The sequence below is a fragment of the Thunnus thynnus genome, chromosome 18 (genome assembly GCF_963924715.1).
Source record: "Thunnus thynnus chromosome 18, fThuThy2.1, whole genome shotgun sequence".
NCBI classification, from domain to species: Eukaryota; Metazoa; Chordata; class Actinopteri; order Scombriformes; family Scombridae; genus Thunnus; species Thunnus thynnus.
The window spans coordinates 24,521,585-24,546,279 of NC_089534.1; the positions used below are offsets into that span (position 1 = coordinate 24,521,585).

Sequence of the window (24,695 nt, forward strand, 5' to 3'; positions counted from 1 at the left end):
TCAATATGGACTTCTTTTACAATGCAGAACTAGTAAATATCACTTGTTTGGAATAGAAAATACAAAAGATTTCCTGAACTGTATATCCCTTGAATTGCTAAAAGTTACAGCAACCAACAATAACGTTGTTGAAAATTCACCAAAACTAGAGCAGAGTCTGGTGCCCAGTATTGCACCATGACTAGGGGTGTACACATGCACACACACACACACACACACACACACACACACACACACACACACACACACACACACACATACACACACACACAAAAAAAACACACAGCCTGGTCCAAGGTTTTGAGAGCCACTGGCCAACACAGAGACTGTGGGACTCCAACACTGGACATTTCAGCCAAACTCAAGTCTGATCAGCAACAGCTGTTGGCACACACACACAGTCACACAGACTATATAGATCCACAATAACATGTTGACACAAGAAAGACGGCAGCGTCTTATCATATTTGTTACGGCCATGTTTTCCCCAACAGAGCTGTATGTGTGTCTGAGTGTGTTTTTGTTATCATTGGCACTGTCCAGCTGCTGATGCCGGAGTAGAAACATCAACTGGATACATGAATGGATGAGTGGGCGGAGGAAGGAAGAGAGAGAAAGGAGAGGTTCTCAAAGTATTGTGTGTTCAGTTGTTATGTGACATTCATTCATGGACCTTCTTCAGTCCAAAAATTTGTCTTTTATCAGTGTTGTTGCCGATTACTCTCATGTGTACTTGGAATATATATATGCTCATGTCAAAGAAATATATATTTAACCTCTCCAGACACCTGAGTTTTTAGAATACATAGAAGAATAACTGGAGCTATCACAAGCAATCATAGTCTTTTTGGCAAACACACTAAGAAAACAGTAGCCACCTATTAATGATGGAAGAGGCAGTCCAGTGTGACATCACAGTAGTTTTAATGCAGAGTCTCTTTATTTAAAAGTCTGAAATGATTTGAGCTGTGAATGCGTTGACAAGATTCAGCTGGGAGCTGTACAAGACTACAGAGAGAAATGGGCTTTTTCTTCTTGACTTGTGAATAATGAGCTGTGAGTGACTGACTCACTGTAATGTGACTGCTACTGTTGCCCCCATAAAGTACAACCTCCTGCAAAATTTGTACATTGTGATTATTACATTGTACTCAGACTTTTCAGATCATATGTTCTCCTTGTGCGTTTAACAATCTTGTCCATGTCTACATCGAGAAATGTTGGTGACCTTAATGGATCAAGTCAGTTTTAAATTATGATGAAATCCAAGAAATCAGCAAAAAACAACAGTTATTTGCTCTTAAAATACTTCAACATCCTGTAGTATCTGAGTGGATAAGCTATAAATATAACTATATAAGAAAACGTATTGATTAATGCAAGATATACCACAGACTTACCTTTAGGCCCAGCAGGTCCAGAATCTCCTTTTTCTCCATCACCACCGCCGACCCCAATCGACCCTTTCATACCACGAGGGCCCTGGATGCCCTTTTCTCCTGTAAACCCTGAAACACACAAACACATATGGGCTTGAGTTCAAGAAGCGATAAACAACCATCCCACAGGAAAACCAGTCTGCTATGACACCATGTAAAGTGCCTTAACTATTGTGGCTTCTGTCTGCTGTAAGTGGAGATCATTTATGTTTATTTAATTAAAATATTTAGTACAAACATTATCAGAGTTGTACTTTAAAGGGTTCAATTTAAAACCAAAATATTTTCAAAAATTAATTGCTTTTCCTGCCAGTTTTTGAATAATTCCACTAAATACATCACAGTTGGAGTTGGTTCTGATTGGTTCCACTGAATAAACAATTTGCGATTGTCCTCCAGGCAAGTTTGCACACATCATATGGAGTCCCCAAATTACATCCAATCCATGAACTGGAGAAAGAACGAAAGCGATATAATGAGGACTTTCTCTTAACATTTTCAATAAGCCTTGTTGTTCCATGTCTTCCCTCCCCACCCTGACATCATTCATATGCCATCTGCCAACACCCTCATCTCTGAATGCTTGCGGAAAGTGAGAAAAACAGCAACTATCTTTTGTTCATTTTGTTCCATAAATACAATCCAGCTCAACCCTTGTGGCACACAATGAGAATGTTTGTTTACACTAAGCACACTCAGATGTCTCGAAATTAATGTGGTAATGAGTTATTGATTGCGCCACTGAAGCTTTTTCAAATGTCACTGTGCTCGGATATGCTCTGATTACACTGTTGTGACTGCTCAGCACAATGAATTCAATTTAGACTGAATGCATTAAAGAGCCAAACACAAACTGAACGGATGTTGGATAATATCATGTTTTTGTGTTTTTGCTGTCAAGAGTCCATAAATCCCTCCTTAAAAAACCCACTGGGACAATGCTATCAATCATATTTTGGAAGCAGTGCAGAAGTTTGCTTTGTGTTCTGCAGGACAGTCCAACTAGACTGTTCAACAAGTCCAAAAGAATTTTTTGAAGTCCGTTGGCTTAAAAGAAAACGGAGTATCAAAGGTACATGTGCTGCTTTACCGACAGACTGCATGTGTAGATCTGTTAATAGCATGGGTTGTTTGGTAAACATTACACATCTGCTATAATGATTTTTTTTGACAATGTCTGACGAAGATCTCAGTTAGATTAAAACACTACTCTGAAAAATCAAATTTGTTGGGTGCTATTAATACAGTGTGCTGATCTTTTGTTTGACCTTTGCCTTCAATTTGTTTTTTTGGATATGCACACACTACACTCTGTTTGTCTTTGATACATCCACTGGGGACCTGGAGGAATACAGTATATCTGGCAGACTCAATGACAGTCCATCCAAGATAGTCAAGATATTTAAATGTCACACCTACTGGTGGCACTACAAGGAAAGTCAGGGGATCACCAATGTCATTAGGATTCATCTTCTGGGGACCATGAATGCTCGTACAAAATTTCATGGCAATCCATCCAGGAGTTGTTGTGATATTTCAGTCTGGGCTAAATTTGTGCACAAACTCAGACAACCGATAGACTGACAGTACCATTCAGCTGACAGCATGGCTAAAAACTGAATATCAATTAGTTAGTGTTGTCCAGTTCTAATATGATGCATGATTGGCTGTTTGATTGATAAGTCCTAATCTAATCAGTAACTGACTTTTAATTTAACTGACTAACTGACAAGGTCGACTTGTCCTTGTTCCATGTTTAGTCTAATCTGGTTAGGATGGTTTCCTGCTAGCAAACGTGGTCCTGAACAATGCATCATCATTTTAAAAAAAATGGCTTTGCAAATGTTTTTTGAGGAAGAAAATGCATTCAACATGTTTGTTAGACCTCACGGATACAGATAATTTGTTTTGGTGAGAAACACTTGATATACACAATTTTTCTTTGTTTACAAGAAAACTCCATGTGGCACCTTTAATTGGTGGAGTATCATGCTGCTGCCAGTTTTGGAGTTCTCTCCCTGTTTGGGTCTGTTCAGGTTGAGAAGTTTTTGGATCAACTCTGATTATTCTCAAGTCTATTAAAGACCAGGGCTGACTGTCCTCGGGGTCCTTTCAAATTGTGTTGGACATGTTGGATTTGGTCTGTTTCAGATTGGGTCCAAAACGTCTGAACTGGCCGCTTTATATATCATATTATCTTTATTTATTTTTTTTATCACACTTAGTGTTTTTTAATCAAAAAGACAATTTTATCTAACTGGGATTCCACAGAAAGTGGCTTACATGCTGTTTTGGAGGCATCTGTGCATTACCACTGACTAGTTGGAATTATTTTTATTATTATTATTTTTATCATCAATTAATCTGTCAATTGTCTTCTCAAAGTAAGAGTCAAAGGAGACATCTTCAAATTTTTTTCCAACCAACAGTCCAAAACCCAAAGATATTCACTTTACTATCATGTATAGCAAAGTAAAGCATTAAAGAGAAGCTTTGACCAGTTAATGTTTGGTATTTTTGCTTAAAAAGTGACTAAAACAGTTATTTGGTTATCAAAATAGTTTTATGTTGATTGACTAATTGCTTAATTGACTAATGGTTGCAGCACTAATTATCTTTACAAATATTGGTCAAATTTACACATATTTGTCAGCTCTGATATGATCTAAAAGATGGGTTTTGTATTATATATCTTATAGCCCTTAACTTCAGATCCCTGAAAAGAGAGATTGACCATCACCAAAGAGACTTTTGATTAAAAATCCCACAAAACCAACCAAAGACAGTATGACTGTTAGGGGTTGCTCTGTGTTTGTTTTGGTCTTGAATCTTGCCATTCAGCTCGCTATGTTTTCAACTAAGAAACAGTTTTTTTTTTCTTCTTTTCCTACAGAAATTCTTTTTATCCACTTTTTCCTGGAACTATAGCAGTGGTGGTCGGGGGGGTTTCCCTCTCAGCAGGAAGATAATGCTTCTTGGAAATGTCATGTGAGAGTTGCAGTTCATCGGCCAGAGAATGTGGGATGTATGATGACAGGGGAGGAGCGTGTGAGGGGTGATGATTCAAGAAGTGCCTAGCTGGAGGGGGTCTCAAAACATCTGGATTCTCATTGTTGTTGTTTGTATTGTACAGTATCTATGAAAAATAGTCATTTCATGGTTCTGAGGTGCCAGTTCTGCCTGGGTGAGGGTTCATATTGTGGTTTTTGGTGGAATTACCTTCGAGACAAAGATAGATGACGCATCCCACTGGCCCTGTCCACACCCTGTCTGAGAATACTGTAAATCCCCATCCAAAGTCTGGCGTCTTGTTTTCTTAAGCGGATTTATATGACCTTTTATGCTTTCTGCTCATTGCATTATTAATGCAACTGAATGTAATCACAAAAGCAGAAGAAAGAAACACTGGCCAAAATCTGTTCTATGTTTAAAAAAGTGGCTTGATTTTCATCTTTCATGCCACTCAAACTTAAATCCTGTTGCTTAAAAAAGGCTTGTAACTCCAAATTTAGTGTTTATATTGGACATTTAGAGGCCAGGTATTTTTTTGGACCCACTGTACTCATCCAAAAACCATGCCAGTCCAAAAACACAAGAAAATCAGACATCTTTTTCTGCATCTCTCGCTTCACATGCATTAAATCAGAAATAGTTTAAATATCCATTCAATTTGTATAATTTGTCATTCTTTCTTTCTGACATATATTACATAAGTTTTGTATTAGTAAGATGCTTCCAAAGATATAATACCGTAATGTCTCCCACAGACTGACAATTTGCAGTGGTTGGTACTGCAAGCACTGAATGGCATTTTGATTCACAGACTGACTTCAGATTATGGTCATTTTTCTCTGCAAATTCAACATTGCAGTACCATTTACTTTTGAAAGGATGAAATAAATGCATATTGAAAAAAAATGCAGTACTTTTTAGTATGGGAGATGTAATGACCCACACTTAGTGAATCTGAGAAGGTTATGCTTTCCTATTCTATTTCACAAGCATTAAGGCAGCTCTAAGTGAACTGCATAAAGATGATTTTATCCAATTCAGTGTCACTATTTCATAACAATTCACAGATATATTATGCTTCATGCAGCTTCATTGTAGTTAACCTAACCTATTATAGAATTGATCAGTACTATACTTGTTTGACTGTTCATAATATTCAATAACTGATTAATGGTTGTCTCATTGTACCTACCTCTTAAGCCAGTCAATCCAGGGGCCCCAGGGGGCCCCAGTGGGCCATTATCACCTTTCTCTCCTTTTGGCCCTGGAGGCCCTGCAGAAAGTAAGAAAAAAATGTGTTGATGACATAATGCATTGGTTATAATATACAAACAATAAAAGTGCTACTGTAAGATTTATCTCACAGTATCCATTGTTGATGTCCTTTGCTAACAACACTATCCTGCATTTATTTATTTATTTATTTTGTACTGAAGTAGAGACGGACAAGCAAAACATTTGTGGAGAATGTTGATAGTGAAGAAAACATCAAGGACCTTGAAGAAAGGCTCAGTTAAGTAAAGCTTCATTTATACTCCCGAGCGGACGTGTACACGGACAGCTGCGGACACCACGGACGGGTAGTTGCTCTGTTTATACTACCTTCTGGGGTCAGCTTGGAGGAAGTGTTCCACACATGTGCAGTAGATCGCCAACAGCGTTGTGACCACAACTTAAGTCAACATATGCTGTGATCTAGCAAACACAATTGCAAACCCTCTGCTCATTGTGATCAGGACTGCTGTACACTTGACACAGAGTCATAAATCCATCTTTAAAAATTGCACCATGTAATTCTTGCCAACTGAAAAGTGAACAAGGATTTGCTAATGATCCTTTCAAAGTCAAAAGTCTGCATTCACTTTAAACCCGCATTAACAGATTGTTTTGGGCATTTGGGGGCAGCAGAAACAAGTTGTGAACACAACACTGACATATAATCACTTTTTAAATTGAAATGTTGTTGGCAAACAGTATTTACACATCCAGAAGTTATGGAGCAACATCATCATATTCTGTAATTAACAACATGCCAATTAAAAAAGTAGCCCAATAATCAGAATGAACTGCCACATGAATTCATGTTTAAATTTGGTTCATGTGAATCACAACAACACAACAATTTAGAGGACTAGAAAAACTGACTGACTAACTTTACTTTTGCTGTTCTAAACAGAGAGGGCCCATTTGTCATTTATCATTCATGGAAGCTGCAACAGGGGTTTCTTTGGCCTAAATAAAGTTAGAAATATGAGAGGCCTCACTGAGTGTCTTTATTATTACAGCATGTTGGACTGCTTATCATCAAAGGTGTTGCCAAAATCGGGAGACGCAAGAATCTTGTAGATTATCACTTGAAATGAAGCACATGGGACCAAAAATTGTTTCAGAAAGCAACATGTGAGCCTTTAATTCCTGCAGATAATGGTTTTATTAAATTCTAGGAGTCATTATATTTATCGTAGTTGACATACACAAACACACACACACACACACACACACACACACACACAGTGACACAGCAGCCAAAACGAAGGCCAAACTGGGCTTTACAACTGGTCAAAGGATTCAGTCCAAAAGTTTGTTGCACTTGGATTACTCTGGTGTGAGTGAAAAAAAAGCCAAATAGTGAGTGAAAAAGAGAGAGAGTGAAGAGAGATTGCTAGAGAGCAGGAGAGAGAGAGGTCTGGCCACAATGGGAACCACATGTTTAGCAAGGTGGACCACAACACAGCTTGTGGGAATGCTCAGAAATTTGGGGTTTGTTATTGTCCAGCACATGTCCAGCGGGTTTGATACTTCAGAGCTCTAATGTTCCTCATTTTCAAGTTTCTGATGCCGAGAAGCTGCTGGCCGACTTTGAGATACAGATCTGACTGTTTGCTGCCTCAAGCTGCTTCACAACCGCTCACACTTAACTGGTTACAACAGGTCATGAGACTGTGAAAAGGTCAAAGCAAGAGGGGAGGCTGGGCATCTACTCCCTCATGTAACTGCCTGTGCTTTTGTGTTTATATCCTTGTGAGGACAGAAATACAAGCTGACAGAAAATGTTCCATGTGAGGACGTTTCAGGGTTTTGAGTTGAATATAGAATTAGGAAAATATAAATAAAACACAAATTAATAAAGCTACAAAGAATTGAGAAGACAGTGCAAACCAGCAGTGAGAAATCAGTTGTTAAGATGTGGTCATGTAGGTTCAATATTCTCTTTGGTTTCCTTCCTTGCTTTGCTTGCTTATGATTTTCTGGTCATTAAAAGAACTAAAATCCTTCTGTTTCACTCTGATCATCTTTGAACAACACTGGTTAAACCAGCAAACCAGCAAGAAATAACTAACAATAACTGAACTGACTAAACAGTTTCCTCTGCCAAGTGAACCCCAGTAACCTTGAACTATTTTATACACATTTTGTGCACTGTTTATGGTCATGGCTACCACATAATATAAATATTTCATTCCTCTTTCAAGAGAAACATAATAATCTGCAATGCTAAAATGCAAAGGAAATTTTAAAGACATCAGTTAAAAGCCAGTTAAAAGCATTATAATCAGAAGTCTTCACAACTGTTCTGAGATCTCCTTCTGAGGTCTATGTGAACATTTCATAACCATTTTTAGTAGAGCTATCAACAAACTAGATTGTCTACTTTTAAGGTTATAGTTTGGAGAATTAATCTGGAAGGTCCTCACAAGAATAGCAATACAAACATTGTGCATGCATGCAGAAGATGATCCACCCAGGTGGTCCTGGAGAAAGTGCGTCCTTGTTAGTAGTTTGTTTTAGCAGAGCTTCACGTTATTAATCTCCTGGCTCTAAGAGTCCTATTTATTCATTCAGCTGACTGAGTTTCAACAATAACATGCCCAGCGGCTCCTCCAGGATCAGCCTCAAAACATCTGACAGCACTACATCCAAAAGCACACCACTCATGGAGAGTTTAGGCGCCTTCGTCCAACATCTAGTCTGCATTACACATCTGCTGTAGAGTGGAGCAAAAGCTTGTCTTTCTTTTGTTTTTTTCACACACTTACAGTATAAAAGGCAGACAGGCTACAATAGATCACAACATGATATGATGATGTGATGTGACAACATGTATGTTTAATGTAAGAGGAGATAAGGAGCTTCTTGTGAAATTCATCACTATGATGAACGATACAAGGCAGTATCAGGGTTTAAGCTATTTAAGGATACACTATAAGAACGGGTGGAATATAATATATAATCATATAATATATGAAAACAGGTTTGTGTTGAAAAGTGATTCATTCTGATGAAGAGTCTTTCTGTGACGTGTCTTTGCTTTTCAGAACGATACTGTTTATTTAATGACCCGCAGTAAAAGAATGGCCAGTTTTCTTAACTTTCTTATCATCTAAGTACTACTTTTGTGTTTACTTAATAAACACTTCATCTGTAGTCAGGACAGAGTATGCACACATTATAATCGTTGTGCATGTGTGTCTGTGCGTTTGTGATGATGCTAATGTGTAAGCCAGCCATGAGAGGATCCAAAGCAAACATGCCACTCAAAATGTACATTAAGCGGACATTAAAACAACACAGAGGGCTGAGTTGTTGGTGGTGTATTGCTTCAGGTACCAGAGAGACATGAGATACGATCCAGGAAATCCAGTTTGAGTAAACATATTAGAGAATTTGAAGGCTTTTCAGACGCCAAAACGCTGCACAATGGTTTGTAAGAGACCCGATTTTACAACTCTCAAAAGTTATCAATGTGGCAACTATTTTATCTTTTGTTGTGACAACTGTGAATTAAACAGTAGAAACACTCTGTTCTGTTGCAAAGTAATCCACCAGGAATGTGCGCTTGTACTTTTTTCACTGGCCACGGCAGCACCTTGCAAGATGACTTCAAGTTGTGTTGCGGCAAATGTTGAGCCTGGCTTAACTTTCCTGCTTACGACTGAAAAAGTGCAGCTGAATTGCTTTCTGTACAGACACCATGGAATGGTCAACAGATGACACTAACACAGTGTCAACACAGAAAGCATTTCAGCCTCATTTTTCAGGCCTCCACCTCATGTGCGTCTGACGGAAAAGATATGCTCCTATTTTAATCAATACAGATGTCTTCACGGGCTGCGGGTCAGCTCGTATTTCACTTGTGCTTCATGTACTTAACTTCAGAGAATCAAATTTTTACGCTTCAAGTCGATTTTCCTCCATTTTTCATATATAACTCCAGTGACTGTGTGTTGGGCTCTGACCTACACTCATCATTGTGCCTGACACAACCTGTGTGGACACTGATGGAGGACTGAAGCTCCTGCTGCTGCTCAGCTAATATATTTCTTTCGCCACGCAGGCTGTGTAGACATTGTGTAGGCTGTAAATTTTTCCAGGCCTCAGCTCGTAACATATGACTAACTCAGCACAAACTCGGGCTGCAGCTCAGCAGCTTTCCGCAACAACAAATCATTCATCTAAATCTGTTCATGTCAGCATTGCTGTATGAAAACCCCGAGACTTCTCTCTTGGTGATATGAAGATCTTAAATGAGCCTTTGAAGTTGTTTCATCTTCTGGCAAAACCTGCCATTTGGGAAATGAAGTTTAGAGTAAGTTCAAGCAGGAAGACTTTCAATGTTTTCATTCATTCATCTCATTCCCCCCTCTCTCTCTCTCTCCCCTGCTTTTCCTGCCCTCTATCAGTTGATCAGGGGCGTTAACTCTTTTAGTTAAACCAATCAGACTGCACCACATATTCTATCATTCAATCATGTCATAGCTGTCAAATTTTAAATCTGTTCTCTTCATTGTCTCTGTCAGCTGTCATATCAGCACACCTCTTCTCTCTCTCATGCTCCTGCTCACACTTCTTCTATTACTCAACCGCAGACAACTCCCTGATAACCACCTTACAGTCTCTGGCCAACTCCATGCAAAACATCAAGGCATGCCTTCTATCCCTGGAAAATGCTTCAGCCACCGCTCCATCTTCTGCAACCATCGTCGCTACCCAGGCCTTATGTTGCAACCAGCTCCCTCATTCAGTCTACCCTCAACATCCTCCCAGACTGAAGCCGCTCAACACTCTCTGGCCTCTGCTGTCCCAGCCCCTCCTCTAGGTACACCATACATTCCACAAGCAGCTAATATATCATCTTGTCTAAGGTCTAAAATCCTACAAGGCGAAGACGTTAATTTGGTGAGTCTTATCCTGCCTTCCCCTGAGTGTGATAAAGCTGTCGTCAATGGGAAAACATCACTGCTGTGCTCAAGTCTGCAGATCCCTGGTAAAACAGAGATTTATCCATTGGTCAGTTTCTTGTGGCCTTCGGTGTCTATCATGACGTAATCTGCTGTGTCTACCCTGAGAGATGGAAAGAATTTGATTCTTATCTGGCTCTGATTGGCAACCTCAATCTTAATTATGGAAAGAATATATTCCATCAATACCTGACCTGGACACTGCATTATTGGTGATGATATTTGGAGGCGCTAAAAGCATTTCCTGCATCACCTGTGGGAACTCAGGTCACACTGCTTCCCTCTGCCCTCAGTGCCATTTGCACTTTTGCCACCTTATTATCAGCCTCTCCCCAGCTGGCACCTCTGACAGTCATTCGTTCTCCACATTTGCAGCGGTTGTAAAGATGCCAACCCCCAGTCAGTCTTCCCCTAGCGCATCATCCAGGTCCCTTCACGGCTGGAGAACTGACATGGTTCAAAGACATTATGAACAATCATCCCTCCGCTCCAATAACTGTTGAACATCTAGCAGCAGAACTGTCTTCTAATCCTGATTCTGTGTTTGCAGATCATATTCTTATTGGTCTTTCTCAGGGATTTCGGGTTGGGGTCCTCTCATCTCCTACAGTTACCTACTGTATGTGGCTAAAAAACTTCAGTCTGCAGTTTAAGAGCCAGAAATAGTTTCTCAGTTGCTTTAGAAAGGGGTTACCAATTGGTACGTCATGGGCCCATTTTAGTCCCCTCTATTTTCCATGTTTCACACAAGCCAAAAAGGCATAGCCACAGGGAAATGTTCAGGGAAAAAAAATTAATTTTCGATCTGTCCTTCTCCTCCAGCCCCTTTCCAAGCATTATTAGCCTCATTCCACCAGAGCCCTTTTCTCTTCATTATACCACTGTCAACAACGCCATTAAATGAAGGTTAACTGGACAAGGTGCTTGGCTTTCCAAAGCAGACATTACTGACTCTTTAAAAATCATTCCCATTCACCCCTCTCAGTGGCATCTTTTTGGCATCAGGTGGGAGCAAAAATATTATTTTGCTGTATGCCTGACTTTTGGTCGCAGGAGCAGCCCATACATATTTCATTTAGTTTCTGAGGCACTTTGCTGGATTCTCTTAAACAGAGTCAGGATTCCCTCTGTTCTGCATTTGCTGAATGATTTTCTCTTGATTGATCCCCCACACGACAGCTCAGGCTCATGTCTGTCCAAACTGAAATATTGTTTTCATGCTCTTGGCATTTCTCTGTCAGAACAAAAAACAACCCAGACACGTGCCTGGAGTTCCTCAACATCACTCTGGATTCAGTTGAAATGAAAGCGTCCCTTCCACTTGATAAATTATAACGCATCCGTGAGATCACTAAGTCCTTCTGTGCTACTGAGAACATGACAAAACAATTGCTCTCCCTCCTTGGTCATCTTAACTTCGCCATGCGCATCATCCCTCAGGGGCGCTTGTTCATCAACCGTTTATTGGATATGGCGTCTTCTGTGCCTAATCTCCATGATCTCATATCTCTACATGAAGGGTGCCACTCTGACTTACGCTTCTTGTCTGAGCTCCTCGATCACTTTCTTCTATGATGAGCTGGTGCATTCCTCTGATTCATTGATGTTTTTCATAGATGCCACCCCATCCCTGGGTTTTGGGGCATTCTATCAACGGTAGTGGTTCGTTAGCCTTTGGCCTCCTTCTTTCTCCTGTTTGGATCAGTCTTCAGCGTTGTATGAGATTTACACCATCACTGTAGATTGCCATGTCTGAGGCCAGCAATGGAAACGCAAACACATTTCAGTGCTATGTGACAACCAAGCAGCTGTCGGCATCATCAAGAGGAGGGTGCTCCTCTTCCAAAGACATCATGCCTTTCATGAGAGGTCATTTATCACCCACAACTTCATCATAATGGCCCGGTCATTACAACATACTAGCTGATTCACTCTCTCGTTTCAATTTCCAGACCTTCCGAAGCATCTGTCCAGAGGCAAGCCCAGTACCTACTCAAGTCCCCCCTCTTCAACATCTAACGCTGTCCTAATCCAAAGCCCCATGCTTAGATATTTAGAGTCAGCTTGGGTTTACACGAGGAAGTCTTTAGCAGCTTCCACTTCAAAAACCTATGATTTCACTTGGAGCACTTTTGCTATGTTTTGTATCTCTGTGTATCTGTTTTGTATCTCTTTGTATCTCATCTGTATGCCACTTCAACCATTTCCATTAATGCTGTTTGTGCTTTCATTTGTTATTGCATGGATGTTTGCCATTTTAAACCTCAGTACATTTGCAGATTGTTGCCGGGATTCAATTTAATATCAGATGTTATGATCCTTCATTTCCTAGTTTATTTTCTAATCTGGCTGTAAAAATACCATTAAAAGGCATCTTTAAAGCTTCTCCTCTTGTTCCTGACCATAGAAAGCCTATCACTCCTTCTCTTCTGCATAGGATACTGTCTGTTCTCAGAAATAGTTCTTTCTCTCCATATACTGACGCCCTGCTCGAAGCTGTATTTCTGTTGGCTTTTTATGCATATGCATATCATCAAAGACTTTCATATTTCTCATCATATTGTGCATGAGTCAAGAAAAGGATCTGCCAAGACTCATGACACCCATCACATTTCTCACTATTAATCTGCACGTGTAAAGAAAGGCTCTGCCGAGACTTAAGACAGCCATCACATTTCTCATTATTATTTTGCACGTGTCAAGAAAAGGGTCTGCCGAGACTTAAGACAGCCATCACATTTCTCATTATTATTTTGCACATCAAGTCAAGTCTTGGTCTGTCGTGACCTCATACATCAGCACATGGTCTATCGTGACCTCATGACACCCATCTCATAGTCATAGTGACCTCAAGCACTCCTCTTGGTCTATCGTGACTTCATTCATTGCATATTTTAAATATATACAAGTATAAAATATAATTATTTTCTTTGCTCTGGATTTCTCTGTCTAATTTTCCCTTTACATATGTTACTAGAAATCCATTGCTACCAGGTAAGGTAAGGATAGAGATATATCGCTTTGGTTTGTATATTCCTCTCAGTTTTCTTTTCCTACCTTTTCTTTGGGGGATATCCTACTCTACTCGCAGCTTCACTACCCCCTTCATAAACATGATGACGTCACAATGGGGTCTAATCGCCAAAGACTTCTACATTCTCATAAACTGTTTTGAAATGAAGTTCAAGCAGGAAGACTTTCTATATTTTCATTCATTCATCTCATTCCCCTCTCTCTCCCCTGCTTTTCCTGCTCTCTATCAGCTGATCAGGGGCGTTAACTCTTTTAGTTAAACCAATCCTACTCTACCCCCTAATATCCTACTCCACTCTCGGCTTCATTACCCCCTTAATAAAAATTATGACGTCACAATGCAGTCTGATTGCCAAAGACTTTTCACATTCTCATAAACATTGTGCATGTGTCAATAAAAATAATTGTGTACTAAAAAACATAGTCTCTCCTGATTGAAATACAAGCTGGTTTCTAATCTCCATTATACTGTGTGTATCCATGAGACTGTTCTCTTCAAAAAGTAGCAAAAATGCCCTATATTCTCTTCAATGCCAGACAAAGAAGTAGTGTTATGTGGGGTGGTATGTTTGGTGTGGGAGATGGAGATGAAAAGCCTTTGAACTGAGGAAAGGAACACAGTTTTGTCCCGTCTCTCCTGGTTTTATTAACCCACAAGCCTAATCTGTCCATATGTTTTAGTCATCTAATCTAATCATAATTTAGTTTAAAACCTTTCCTAAAATTCCCTTTAAATTACCTAAACCTTCCCATACCCTAACCGTAGGAGTAATATTTGGACTACCTATTTTTTGTTGATATCCTTGGAACACTGTGTGTAGGCCTGCATCAAAGAAACTCTCATGCATGTGAATACATAATTTCTCTCTTTTTCTCTCTGACACATACAAGCACACACATAAACAGAGACACACGCATACTGCTGTCAAATTGAAAGATAGTTGTGAAACTCTAGTAGAAGGCGTTTGCTTCATGCCAATTAAACACTTAGAGCAGGGAAACATACATAGAGGAGAAGAGTGGAGAGAAGGAGTAATGAAAGAGGCAGGACAAAGAGAAGAAAAGAGTGGAATACCACTGATTGAGGGCAAGGACTCGCAGTCGTGCAGTGATGCCATTTCATCAATATCACAATATTTTCTTCATGAAACTGGAACATACAGCAGGAAAAAAGGAGGCACAAGAACAGAACAGAACAGAGGTGGATAAACATGGATAGAGATGTAAAACTTTTTCTTGGCTAAGGATACTGTGCGCTAACAACACACAAATGGTCTGCGGAGCTAAAACTAATGACAGAGCTGAGTGGTTGAGTTTTCATTCTGGATGAAGCGTCTAAATTTAACCCACAATTGTTTCCAGGCTCAGGAGAAACAGCATCCCACCCACATGTGAAGCAGACACGAGATCAGGGGTCCCATTCGGTTTAGATTGCCATCAATCAGCTCGGGCCGCGTCCCCTGCCAGCATTACATCATGGCATTCCTATTCTGATTTTAACAAGCCAGGGAAGTCATTTGGTACCCTGGCAGTGAGAGTCGTACCACGTCGGGACTAATCAGGTCTGAACACATCGGAGTAAGAACATTCGGGGTTGCTCAATACCCCGGGGGAGTAATCCCATGGTGTGAAATCACGTTTGCATGCTAGGGTCACTTGTATTCAATCACACTGCAAACATCTATTGGCTTAGATGAACTATTGTAAAACATCTTTTTTGGAGTACCTTTTAGAGTTCTGCCCAAAGGGATTCATTATACTAAGAGTTAAAGTTCTCACATTCTCATCCTGTGTTCTCATGTTTTCATTTACTCTTTGTTATGTCCACACGTCCAAAAGTCCTTGAGCAAAACACTGAACTCCACATTAGTCCAGTGCCTTGCATGGCATATGAGTGTGTGTGAAAGGGTAAAAGCGCTATTTAAATACAGTCAATTTACCACTTGTATGCTATCTATCACATATCTCTTGATTTCTTCATAAGGCATGAATGTTTTGTGAATTTCCCATTATGCATATATGAAATTTTTTATACTATATGATGCTCTGTTTTCTGAGGGAATAGCCTAATTTCTGCACAGCTATGATAAAATTTATCATAGCTGTTTAAAGTTTAAATTTTTGTCAATTTCCATAAGAAATGATGACGTGGTATTTATCTCAATATTTAGTTAGTTTAACTTTGATCTTTGCAATTACTCTTTCTGTGATTTTGATGTAATTTCTGATATATAAGTTGTTGGTAAGCAGTAGCACACACAGACTCTTTAAGGACATAAAAATAAATAAAGGGCGCCTCTTCAACGCCAAAGATGTGAGTCAGGCTTGAGCTAACCTGAGAGGCGTAAAGGGGACCTATTATGCTCATTTCCAGCTCTATATTTTTATTCTGGGACTCCACTAAAGTAGCTTTGCATGATTCACAGTTCACAAAACTCCTTATTTATCTTATACTGGCCCTTTATGCAGCCCCTCAGTTCAGCCTCTGTCTTTTAATAGGCAGTTTTAACTGTCTCTTAACAGGCTGTCTCTTTAAGGCCCCCCTCCTGATGAGCCCACTCTATTCCGATTGGCCAACTTTCCAGAAGCCTGCCAAGGGGCATATTAAAAGCTTTTAAATGACTGATATAAAAAATCTTTTAAATGACTAAATAACGGGAGACTTTTATTGTGAAGAATTTACAGGAAATGAAAGGTATTCCTTAACGAAAGCAGAGCTTTGTTAGCGGCACTAAAAACCAGTTGACACAACGAGATATGGAGATATTTTGAACTCTTTGTTCAGCCAATCAGTTAGAAATAATGCAGGGAGGAATAGTACAAGCAGGCACAGCCACAGTGATGATGATGTTTGATGAAGAGCTGCAGATGACTAGCACACCTCCAACAGGTAAACAACTTATTTTAATTGCCGTGCTGTGGAATGGAAAAACACTCACAACATGCCAGCTTGACTCGAGTCATGGCTCAGCATGACAACCTCCAAAACAATGGAAAAATGCCATAATGTTAGCGGAGCAGAACAGTGAACTTGCATGCTGTGCGTGGAGCAGATGATCATATACAGAAATCAGTTACAAGCTGATGTCAGCTTGGGCTGAAAGTAGAAATAACTGTTGGAAACCGAGCGTTAAGCACGGTCTGAAGCCAGTGCTTTTTGCTCACAGGAATTACTTCTACATACGTTTACCTCATTATTTAACACTTTTGCCATGTTTAATATGAACATCCAACATTGTAACATTATATATATTACTGAAAGTAAGGAAAAGCATAATAACACATTCAATAAGTTAGGTTTCCGTAAATTTGCAGATGACAAAACTGAGCGAAAACTAGCATCTGCTTGAAGAATATAAACCCAGTAGGTCCCTAAAATCTTCAGGCAGCAGTCAGCTCGAAGAAACTCGAGTCAGAATCAAACACTGTTAAGCTTTCTTTTAGCTACTTACCTGCACACAGATGGAACCAAGTTATCTCTTTCTTAAATGTGCTCATTCATTGTGTTTTAACATATGTTTAGGACCTGACATCAAACTATAGTTACTTAAATGTTGTTGGAAAAAACAGTTTAACATTATGTAACCTTGCTGTCTAAAAACATTTCACTTTTCAACCCTATTTTCAACCCTATTTAGCCTAGTTCTAACCTAGATGTCTAGATGCCTCTTGACCTGCAAATCCCCAAATCAACACTTACTGGTAAAGAACACTTCAGTTGACCACAAGGACACTTAGAGGGGACATTCGGTTCGACTAGAGAGGCACTAGGAATGCTTAAGTGCCACTTTGGAAATGTCCCTTTGGGGAACATTTAGGGAGTTTACAAGGGACTCTTTTTGAGCAGCAGACTGAACAGACATCCATATCTCTTAGCTGACCTTCTAATATGGTGAGGTTCTTCAGGGCCAGGGAGTGCTCCCAGTCCTTCAGGCGGAGGTCCTCTGTGATTGTGTTGAGGATCTCCATCTCGTTCCTCAGCTGGGCCTCCGTGTGGACATGGGTCACCCATAAACTAGAGGTGTCCTCTGTTATGTTGCTGATCTGGATCTGAGCAGCAGGAGAACATGCGGAAAGAGTGTTAACAGTAGTAGTAGTTCAACAGAGTGCTGCAGTAACTCTATGCTCCCAATATGCAGCTTAAATTACTTTTAACTGTAAAGGACTCCTAACCTGCAAGTCCTGTATTTTCAAGTGGTGAACATTGATGTCATTGCTGAAGGTGTGATTGACAGCTCCCACTGTCCAGTTAACCTCGTCCAGTTTCTCTCTCAGCCCACTCACTTGCCCTGAGGTTTCCCTGAAACAGAAAATCAGTATATTTTAACATCATACATATTGTATCTTTCATTCGTCTCTTCTTTCTCAGTGTGTTCAGCTTATGTTATTGTGCTTTATACAGACTTTTGCATTATGCTGCAATTCCATGTTGAAGCTTTTAAACTGAGGGTCTTTACTAAGTGTGTACCTGAGCATGACGTCCTGGTTGCGGAGCCAGATGGAGGTTCTTGCCACCTCTGCACTCAGACCTGTCAGGTTCCTGCCGGCGGAGCTACTTAGAGATGCCAGCCTGTCGTCCAGCTGCACCAGGTAGCCCTCTGACTGAAGGGAGTGAGACTTGATGCTCCTCAGCTCCACCTCCAGACCCTGCAGGTTAAGATTTATAACTTATCTTCATTGCTATCATTGCTATCTTTACTGCATTATGTTTTTGGCTGTAAACCAGCACATTTTTAGTTTTTCTTTGTCACTTGTAACTGTTGCTATACTTCTGTTTGTCCTTTTAGGAGACTTTGATCTTAAGTTTGATGTTGAGATACGCTTTAATCATCTGCTTCAGGCCATTTGCAATCATGCGCAGAAATTTACAATCAACAACAAGCTTGTCTCTCAATGCTTTCACTTGATAAAATCTGAGCAGTGGGAATGCTTTAAACTGGTTAGATAAGCATTTTGCACTGGGAGCCAATTTTGCACTTAGGAGCAATTTCTTTTAGATATTCAATTTCCATCTATTTGGAGGGGTGTTGATAGAACATGATTGACTGTTGTGGTATTTATCTGAAATATAGTAGTAATATGATACATAGCAGTAGCCGTACTTGGAAAAGTCATGATATGTTAATCTCACTGAATGAATCATCAGACTCTATGACTGATAGGCCCTGAGCACCCATAGGGGAGATCTGGTGACGTCGGGAGACACGGCATAGCAGAGACTAGGCAAAGCAGAGTTTTAACTGTGAGCTAAACATGTGTTCATTCTGATTTTAAACTTCTTTGGTGGCCTGAAATCCCTCTTTTGGTTTTTACCAATCATGTCTTTCTTACAGTCCATTGATCTTAAAATGCGTCACTTTGCATCACTTTGTGAACCGCTGCCGTCTGACCCGATTGGCTCAAACAATAACTTTCAAGCCGAGATTGTTGCAGCCAGTATAATGCATCCAGTCCATTAACAAAATCCCTTTTAAGAAACATAAGCTTATAGTACAAGGTTAAGTTCCCTGTTGTTCCAAAACATCCAGACCCACGACTGAGCCCCTGACAGATGGCGGAGCAAAGCTGTACTTCCTGTCGTGTTACATCAAATCTGTCTTAATCACCTACAATATAGTTTTTATTTCAATTTAATTATCGCAAGCAGTGCAAAGTTTACAATTAGTTTCCTATGTTTGTATAGTGTCTCATAGAGTTTTGTGTTAGGTGTTTTGATGATTTGTTGTGTGAGGAATTTTTGATTCAGACAGAGCTTGAGCAAGAACTACAGTGAATAACTGTATCATAACTAAATAAGTTCAAATGCAGGAATTTATAAACTCTGCTCCTGTGCTGTGTCCTGTAACAGTTTCTAGGTCTGAAACCTTGTTCTGTAAACTGTTCCCTCTTTTCAGGGTTCAGTTGTCGTACTTTGATGAGGATCTCCAGCCTCTGCAGCCAGTCACTGTGGTTCTGGAAGATGTTCTCCAGTTTCCAGATGTTCTCCAGCAGGTCGGCCTGAGTGGACGCCTCTCCCAGGTTCTGCTGGAGCAGCCGTGAACGCTCTGACATCCGGGTCACGTTCTCCATCAGCACCTCCTGTCGCTGTGAAGAAACCTGGGAGCGAGAGACTGGCGAGGAAAGGAGAGAAAAATAAAGTGAGAGATTTGTTCTGGGTGTTGACTCACTAATCCCTCAGCTACAATGAAGTCCCCATATTGAGTATCATTTACTATCAATCACTACTGCCAGCTTGGATCCAGCCAACATATTAATGTAGAGCAGATGTCGATTCAGTCGCCTGCACTAATTTTGGTTGTCTATTCTTACTAACTGCATTATTTTATTAAATCAAGACTTAAATATTTTTATGAGTTCAAAACCAGTTGGCTTACTATGAGGTTCTCTGTGCCATAATGCCTATTTTGGACATTTTGTCTTCGTTTTGACAGAGGTTGAGGTTAGCCTCTGCATGTTGTTGTTCCTCCAATGCTTGCAGGAGAGGGAGAGTGTCAGCCCAGAGTGGATTTTTTAAAAGATGACGTATAGATTCCTAGCGATTTGTTGTTGATCTTTCTCCTCCATTTAAAAGAGAAAAAGTTGGTTTTGTTTCTGATTCTGAAATCATTTATTTGTTTTAATGTGTAATATGTTCATTCAGTCTTGAATATATTGGAGGAAAATATTGGATATTTCATGAAGATGAAAAAAAAGAAGATGGAAAAGAAAGAAGGACAACATGTTTCGTCTTTGAGAATTTGTACTTTGTGGAGATGCTTGGGACACGACCTGGAGAACACAACTGTTTTGTTAGCTGTGACATCACATAATGCTGATGAACCTTTCTTGTCTTGTTTTTGGCTATAGCATAAAGACCACTTCTTTTGGCTTTTCCTAACCGTGTCTAATAAGAAAAAGCTTCTTGGTTTCATGTTCTGTTGAGAGTGTGTTGCATGGTAACGGCTCCAAAGCCCAGGAGATATTTTGAAACCAGATCCTCAGCGTCATGCCATGACGACATCCTCTGTGCAGGACAACAGGGACCAATGTGTTCAAAAAACCCGTCTGTTGCCTCAGATGGAGAAAAAAGGCTTTACTTGGGAAATGAGAGGAAGCAGATAATTCCCTTCACACATGCGCTTTGATACGCTGATGCCCGATAGTACACACACTCTGAATGTTTCTGTTTCCACGTACCTAGGAGAGTGATAAAAGTGTGTGTGTGTGTGTGTGTGTGTGTGTGTGTGTGTGTGTGTGTGCGCGCTAATGTCAAGGCCAAGACATGACTGCATGACCTCAGAGCAAGAAAAGCACTGCAAAGCCACACTGCTGCAAACAAACCATCTAAGTTCCCGCTCATTATATATGTTAGGCTTATTTCTAATGATCTGTAAAACTAAATAAGCTGAAATCTACACAGGCTGCTTAATTGCTAAATGATGGTCTGTCAGCGGCAGTGTTTTTTCAGATCACACAGCAACAGACACACACAAAGATAAGCGGGTTAACTGAAAACTCTGAGTTTCATAAAGTGTAATCTCAGTTTGAATTTAAAAAATCAGTATGAAGCTTTAGACACGTGGGATCAATGAATAATTATCTCTATCACTCATGATGTGATTGGTCGCATTGATGGAACATCATTCCTATAATATCGGAGGTTATGTTAATATTTCTGAATGAGCAGGACTGTGTTGCAGCTGCAGAATGTAGTTTGAGAGGTTTTTTTTTAACATAGGCTGCATCGTCTAAACATGTTTTAACAGCATTTCAGTGACATATGTTACATTTGTTGAAGCAGATGAAATAAAGTCACTGAATGCTGTTGAGCCAAGATCCAAGTAGATCTCGGTGCCAAGTACAAATCACTGCACACATTATTACTGGATCAGACTGTGAGCTTACGGTCATGTCTCTGTTTTTGATCTATATATGTTTTAAATCTTTAACTTTATTATTCATCTTCCCTTGCTGCTGTGTTTTGTCCCCATCCGATTAGAGCTGAACAAATATATTTAAAATGTAATGTAGCTACAGCCTGATACACAGTCAGATTCCACCACTTTATCATACATTAAGGAAATGTAAGTCTGGTAAATGATGAATTATTGGACAGCACTGAATAAAACTTTAATTTGTTAATTTATTGACACTTTTCCTGCTCTGACTCAGGCTCTTTTTTTTAAAGATAAATGTGCACCGTCCGCATACACATGCATTAATATCTCTACGTCCACTGGATTAAAGAAGAACAAGAAGAAGGCCAAGAAGAGGAGGAAAACATTGAAGAAGAAAGCAGCTGTAAACCCAACGGGCGGAACTCAAACTTCATGGTGGTCAAGCAAAAAATTTGGCTTTCTGAAATGTTGACACTTGAGAAAAACACAATTTTCCCAACAGTGACAAAATAGTCATCAATACCACATTTCTGTCAGATAATCTTGTATAGATAATTTCAAAGTTACAGATGGAGCGGCGGCACAAAGCTTACTGTTAATGCAATCCAAGAATGGTTTCCAATTTTTCTGAAATTTGGGACCACAGTGCGGTTTTGCAAGTTTAAGGTGCAGAATTACGTTTCTTAACCACAGACTATTTGGGGGCTGTGGGTTCTCACAGTTCAGAACAACTGTGTGCTATTAGAGTAAAGACATATAAACTTATAATCATATCTTGTTACCAGAACATATTTGCACAGATTTTCCACCGTGTGTCTCACTTTGTTTCTCTGGTTACACCAACTAAAGGAATAATCCATCAGCATTAGCATCTATCCAAACTAATTGATGTCTGTTAAGTTGATCTGTTAACATAGAGAGCTCTATATATACAACATTCAACCAAACCGCAGAGGTCACTGCCAGGTAAATAGGCTTTTCAAATCACACTGATATTTATATTTCTATAGCAGATGATAGATCTTCAGACCACTTGGGGGCAGCAGAAGAAGCTGTAATCTGGAACATATTAGCAAACAGCTGCCTATTTACACATCCAGCAGACATAGAGAAACATTATCTTTCATTTGGAATCAAGTTTGTGTCCACCTGGTGAATGTAAGTCCAATGCAGAGTTGCTACGTGGAACTTGGAGGTTCCCGAATGCCAAAATCAAGGACAAAACAAGACTTCTCAGAAACGAAGTTGAAATCATGGAAACTGATGGTCACAATATAAACCTATAGGATCTATACATTATCCTGGAGTGTCCTGAGTTTCTATGTTCACTGCTATTGGGGGTAGAAGAAGAAATAAAAACTGTAAAAAAAGCAGCCCCTCCCACTTTGCATCTCTATTCACTCTCTTTTAGCTCTGTTTTGGTCTCCACCAACTCCTGGCTCCAAGCTCCTGAATGCTCTGTTATATTCACCTTCTGAACAGATAGAATACATTGGGTTAATTGGAACTTTTTTGCTGAAAACAACTGCCAATAATGTTGATGAGAGTGCTGACACTGAAAGTTTACAGGTTGCAAAACTAAAACAATGAGCTAAGAGACACCAAAATGCTTGGTACAGCTTCCTTTTGTCACTATGAGTGATCACTTTCACATAACACATAGTCATTTGATTCATTGTTAATATAAAAATATCAATTAGTGCAGCTTTAAACATTAACAAGTCATTTGCTCATGGTAATTTATTATTCTATGATTAATATGTTGACTTTGCAGTGATTCCTAGCACATGTGCAGCAAGTCAGTGACATTCTCAAATAGAAGAAATGCAATGTACTACACAGTATTAGAAAAGAGAAAATTAGTATGTCACATATGTGACTACAGTAGAGGAAGATTCAATCACTACTCATTACACTACTCTTTAGGTACATCTAACTAGAAGCAGACTGCTATAAAATGTTTAAGGTTGTGCTGAAACAATTAGTCCCTTAATCAATTGACTGAAAAATTAATGGACAATGATTTTGATAAATGACTAATCTTTGAAGAAGTTAAATAAAGAAACATTTGCTGGTTCAAACTCTTCAAATATGAGAATTTACTACACTTTTTTCTTTCTTTTTTTTTTTCTTTTTTTTTTTACACTTTTTTCCCTGTTTTATATCAGTGTAAATGGATTATGTTTGAGTGTTGGAAACTTGTCATAGGCAATTTTTCATTATTTTTAACAACGAAACACTTTGTAGAGGAAAATAATTGATAAGTGATAAACATTAGTTGCATCCCTGGTTTAAAGGCATAGAAAGGTGGATTTTACCATGTCATTTTGTGCCAAGGCTAAGGATAGTTTTACCTATTGGACACATTTTAAAAGAGCAAAATGGACATTTATGTGATAAATGTTTGGAGTGGCAGATGAAGTGTAAATCAAACTAGGGAGGTATAGAATTTATTGTCTTATCCAGAATACCTCCTGGATCGCATTAGAAAAAAAATACATACCATACATTAATCTAATAAAAAAGAAACTAGCGGTAAAAGATTAATAGTGCATAGAGCAGTAATTGCACCTCTCTTTCAGCCTTCAGCTTTCATAATATCACACTGCTGTTACAGCTGGAAAGATGAGTCATTAAGGTGAGTGTAATGTGACTTCAGACGATGATGATGAGAAATCGACTGAAAGATGAACCGTGTGTCTGACAAATCCATTTCAGCCCCCTCCCAGTGCTGCTCTGTAGGATGGGAAAGTCATTTTGTGTCTTTTCCATTCTGCTTCTATTCTTTCTCTCTCTCTCTCTCTCTCTCTCTCTCTCTCTCTCTCTCTCTCTCTCTCTCTCTCTCTCTCACTCTCTCTCTCACGCACACACACACACACAAACACATACACACGTGCTGACCTAGGTCATTTTTGGGGACATTATATAGACTTCATTTTCTGGAGACTTAACGTAACCCTAACCTTAACCACTGACCCAAAAATCAGCTTTTTACCAATTGGGAACACAGCTTTTGTCCCCAATTGGACAAGCTGTCCCCAATTAACTGGTGTTTAGTCTGAAATTTGTCCCCAAATGTAGCCTATGACAGACCC

General features: G+C 39.5%; 1 protein-coding gene across 2 annotated transcripts in view; it reads right to left on the reverse strand.

Annotated features, from left to right (window-relative positions):
* The window catches only part of scara5 (scavenger receptor class A, member 5 (putative)), a 110,129-nt gene that overhangs the window by 40,416 nt on the left and 45,018 nt on the right, over window positions 1–24,695 (reverse strand). For both annotated transcript variants that reach the window (XM_067573245.1, XM_067573244.1), the window contains exons 4-9: window positions 19,634–19,833; window positions 18,192–18,370; window positions 17,897–18,023; window positions 17,605–17,773; window positions 5,644–5,724; window positions 1,401–1,508 (exon numbers count right to left, since the gene is read on the reverse strand). In XM_067573245.1, coding sequence (XP_067429346.1) covers window positions 1,401–1,508; window positions 5,644–5,724; window positions 17,605–17,773; window positions 17,897–18,023; window positions 18,192–18,370; window positions 19,634–19,833 — 864 coding nt within the window. The remainder of the gene's footprint in view (window positions 1–1,400; window positions 1,509–5,643; window positions 5,725–17,604; window positions 17,774–17,896; window positions 18,024–18,191; window positions 18,371–19,633; window positions 19,834–24,695) is intronic.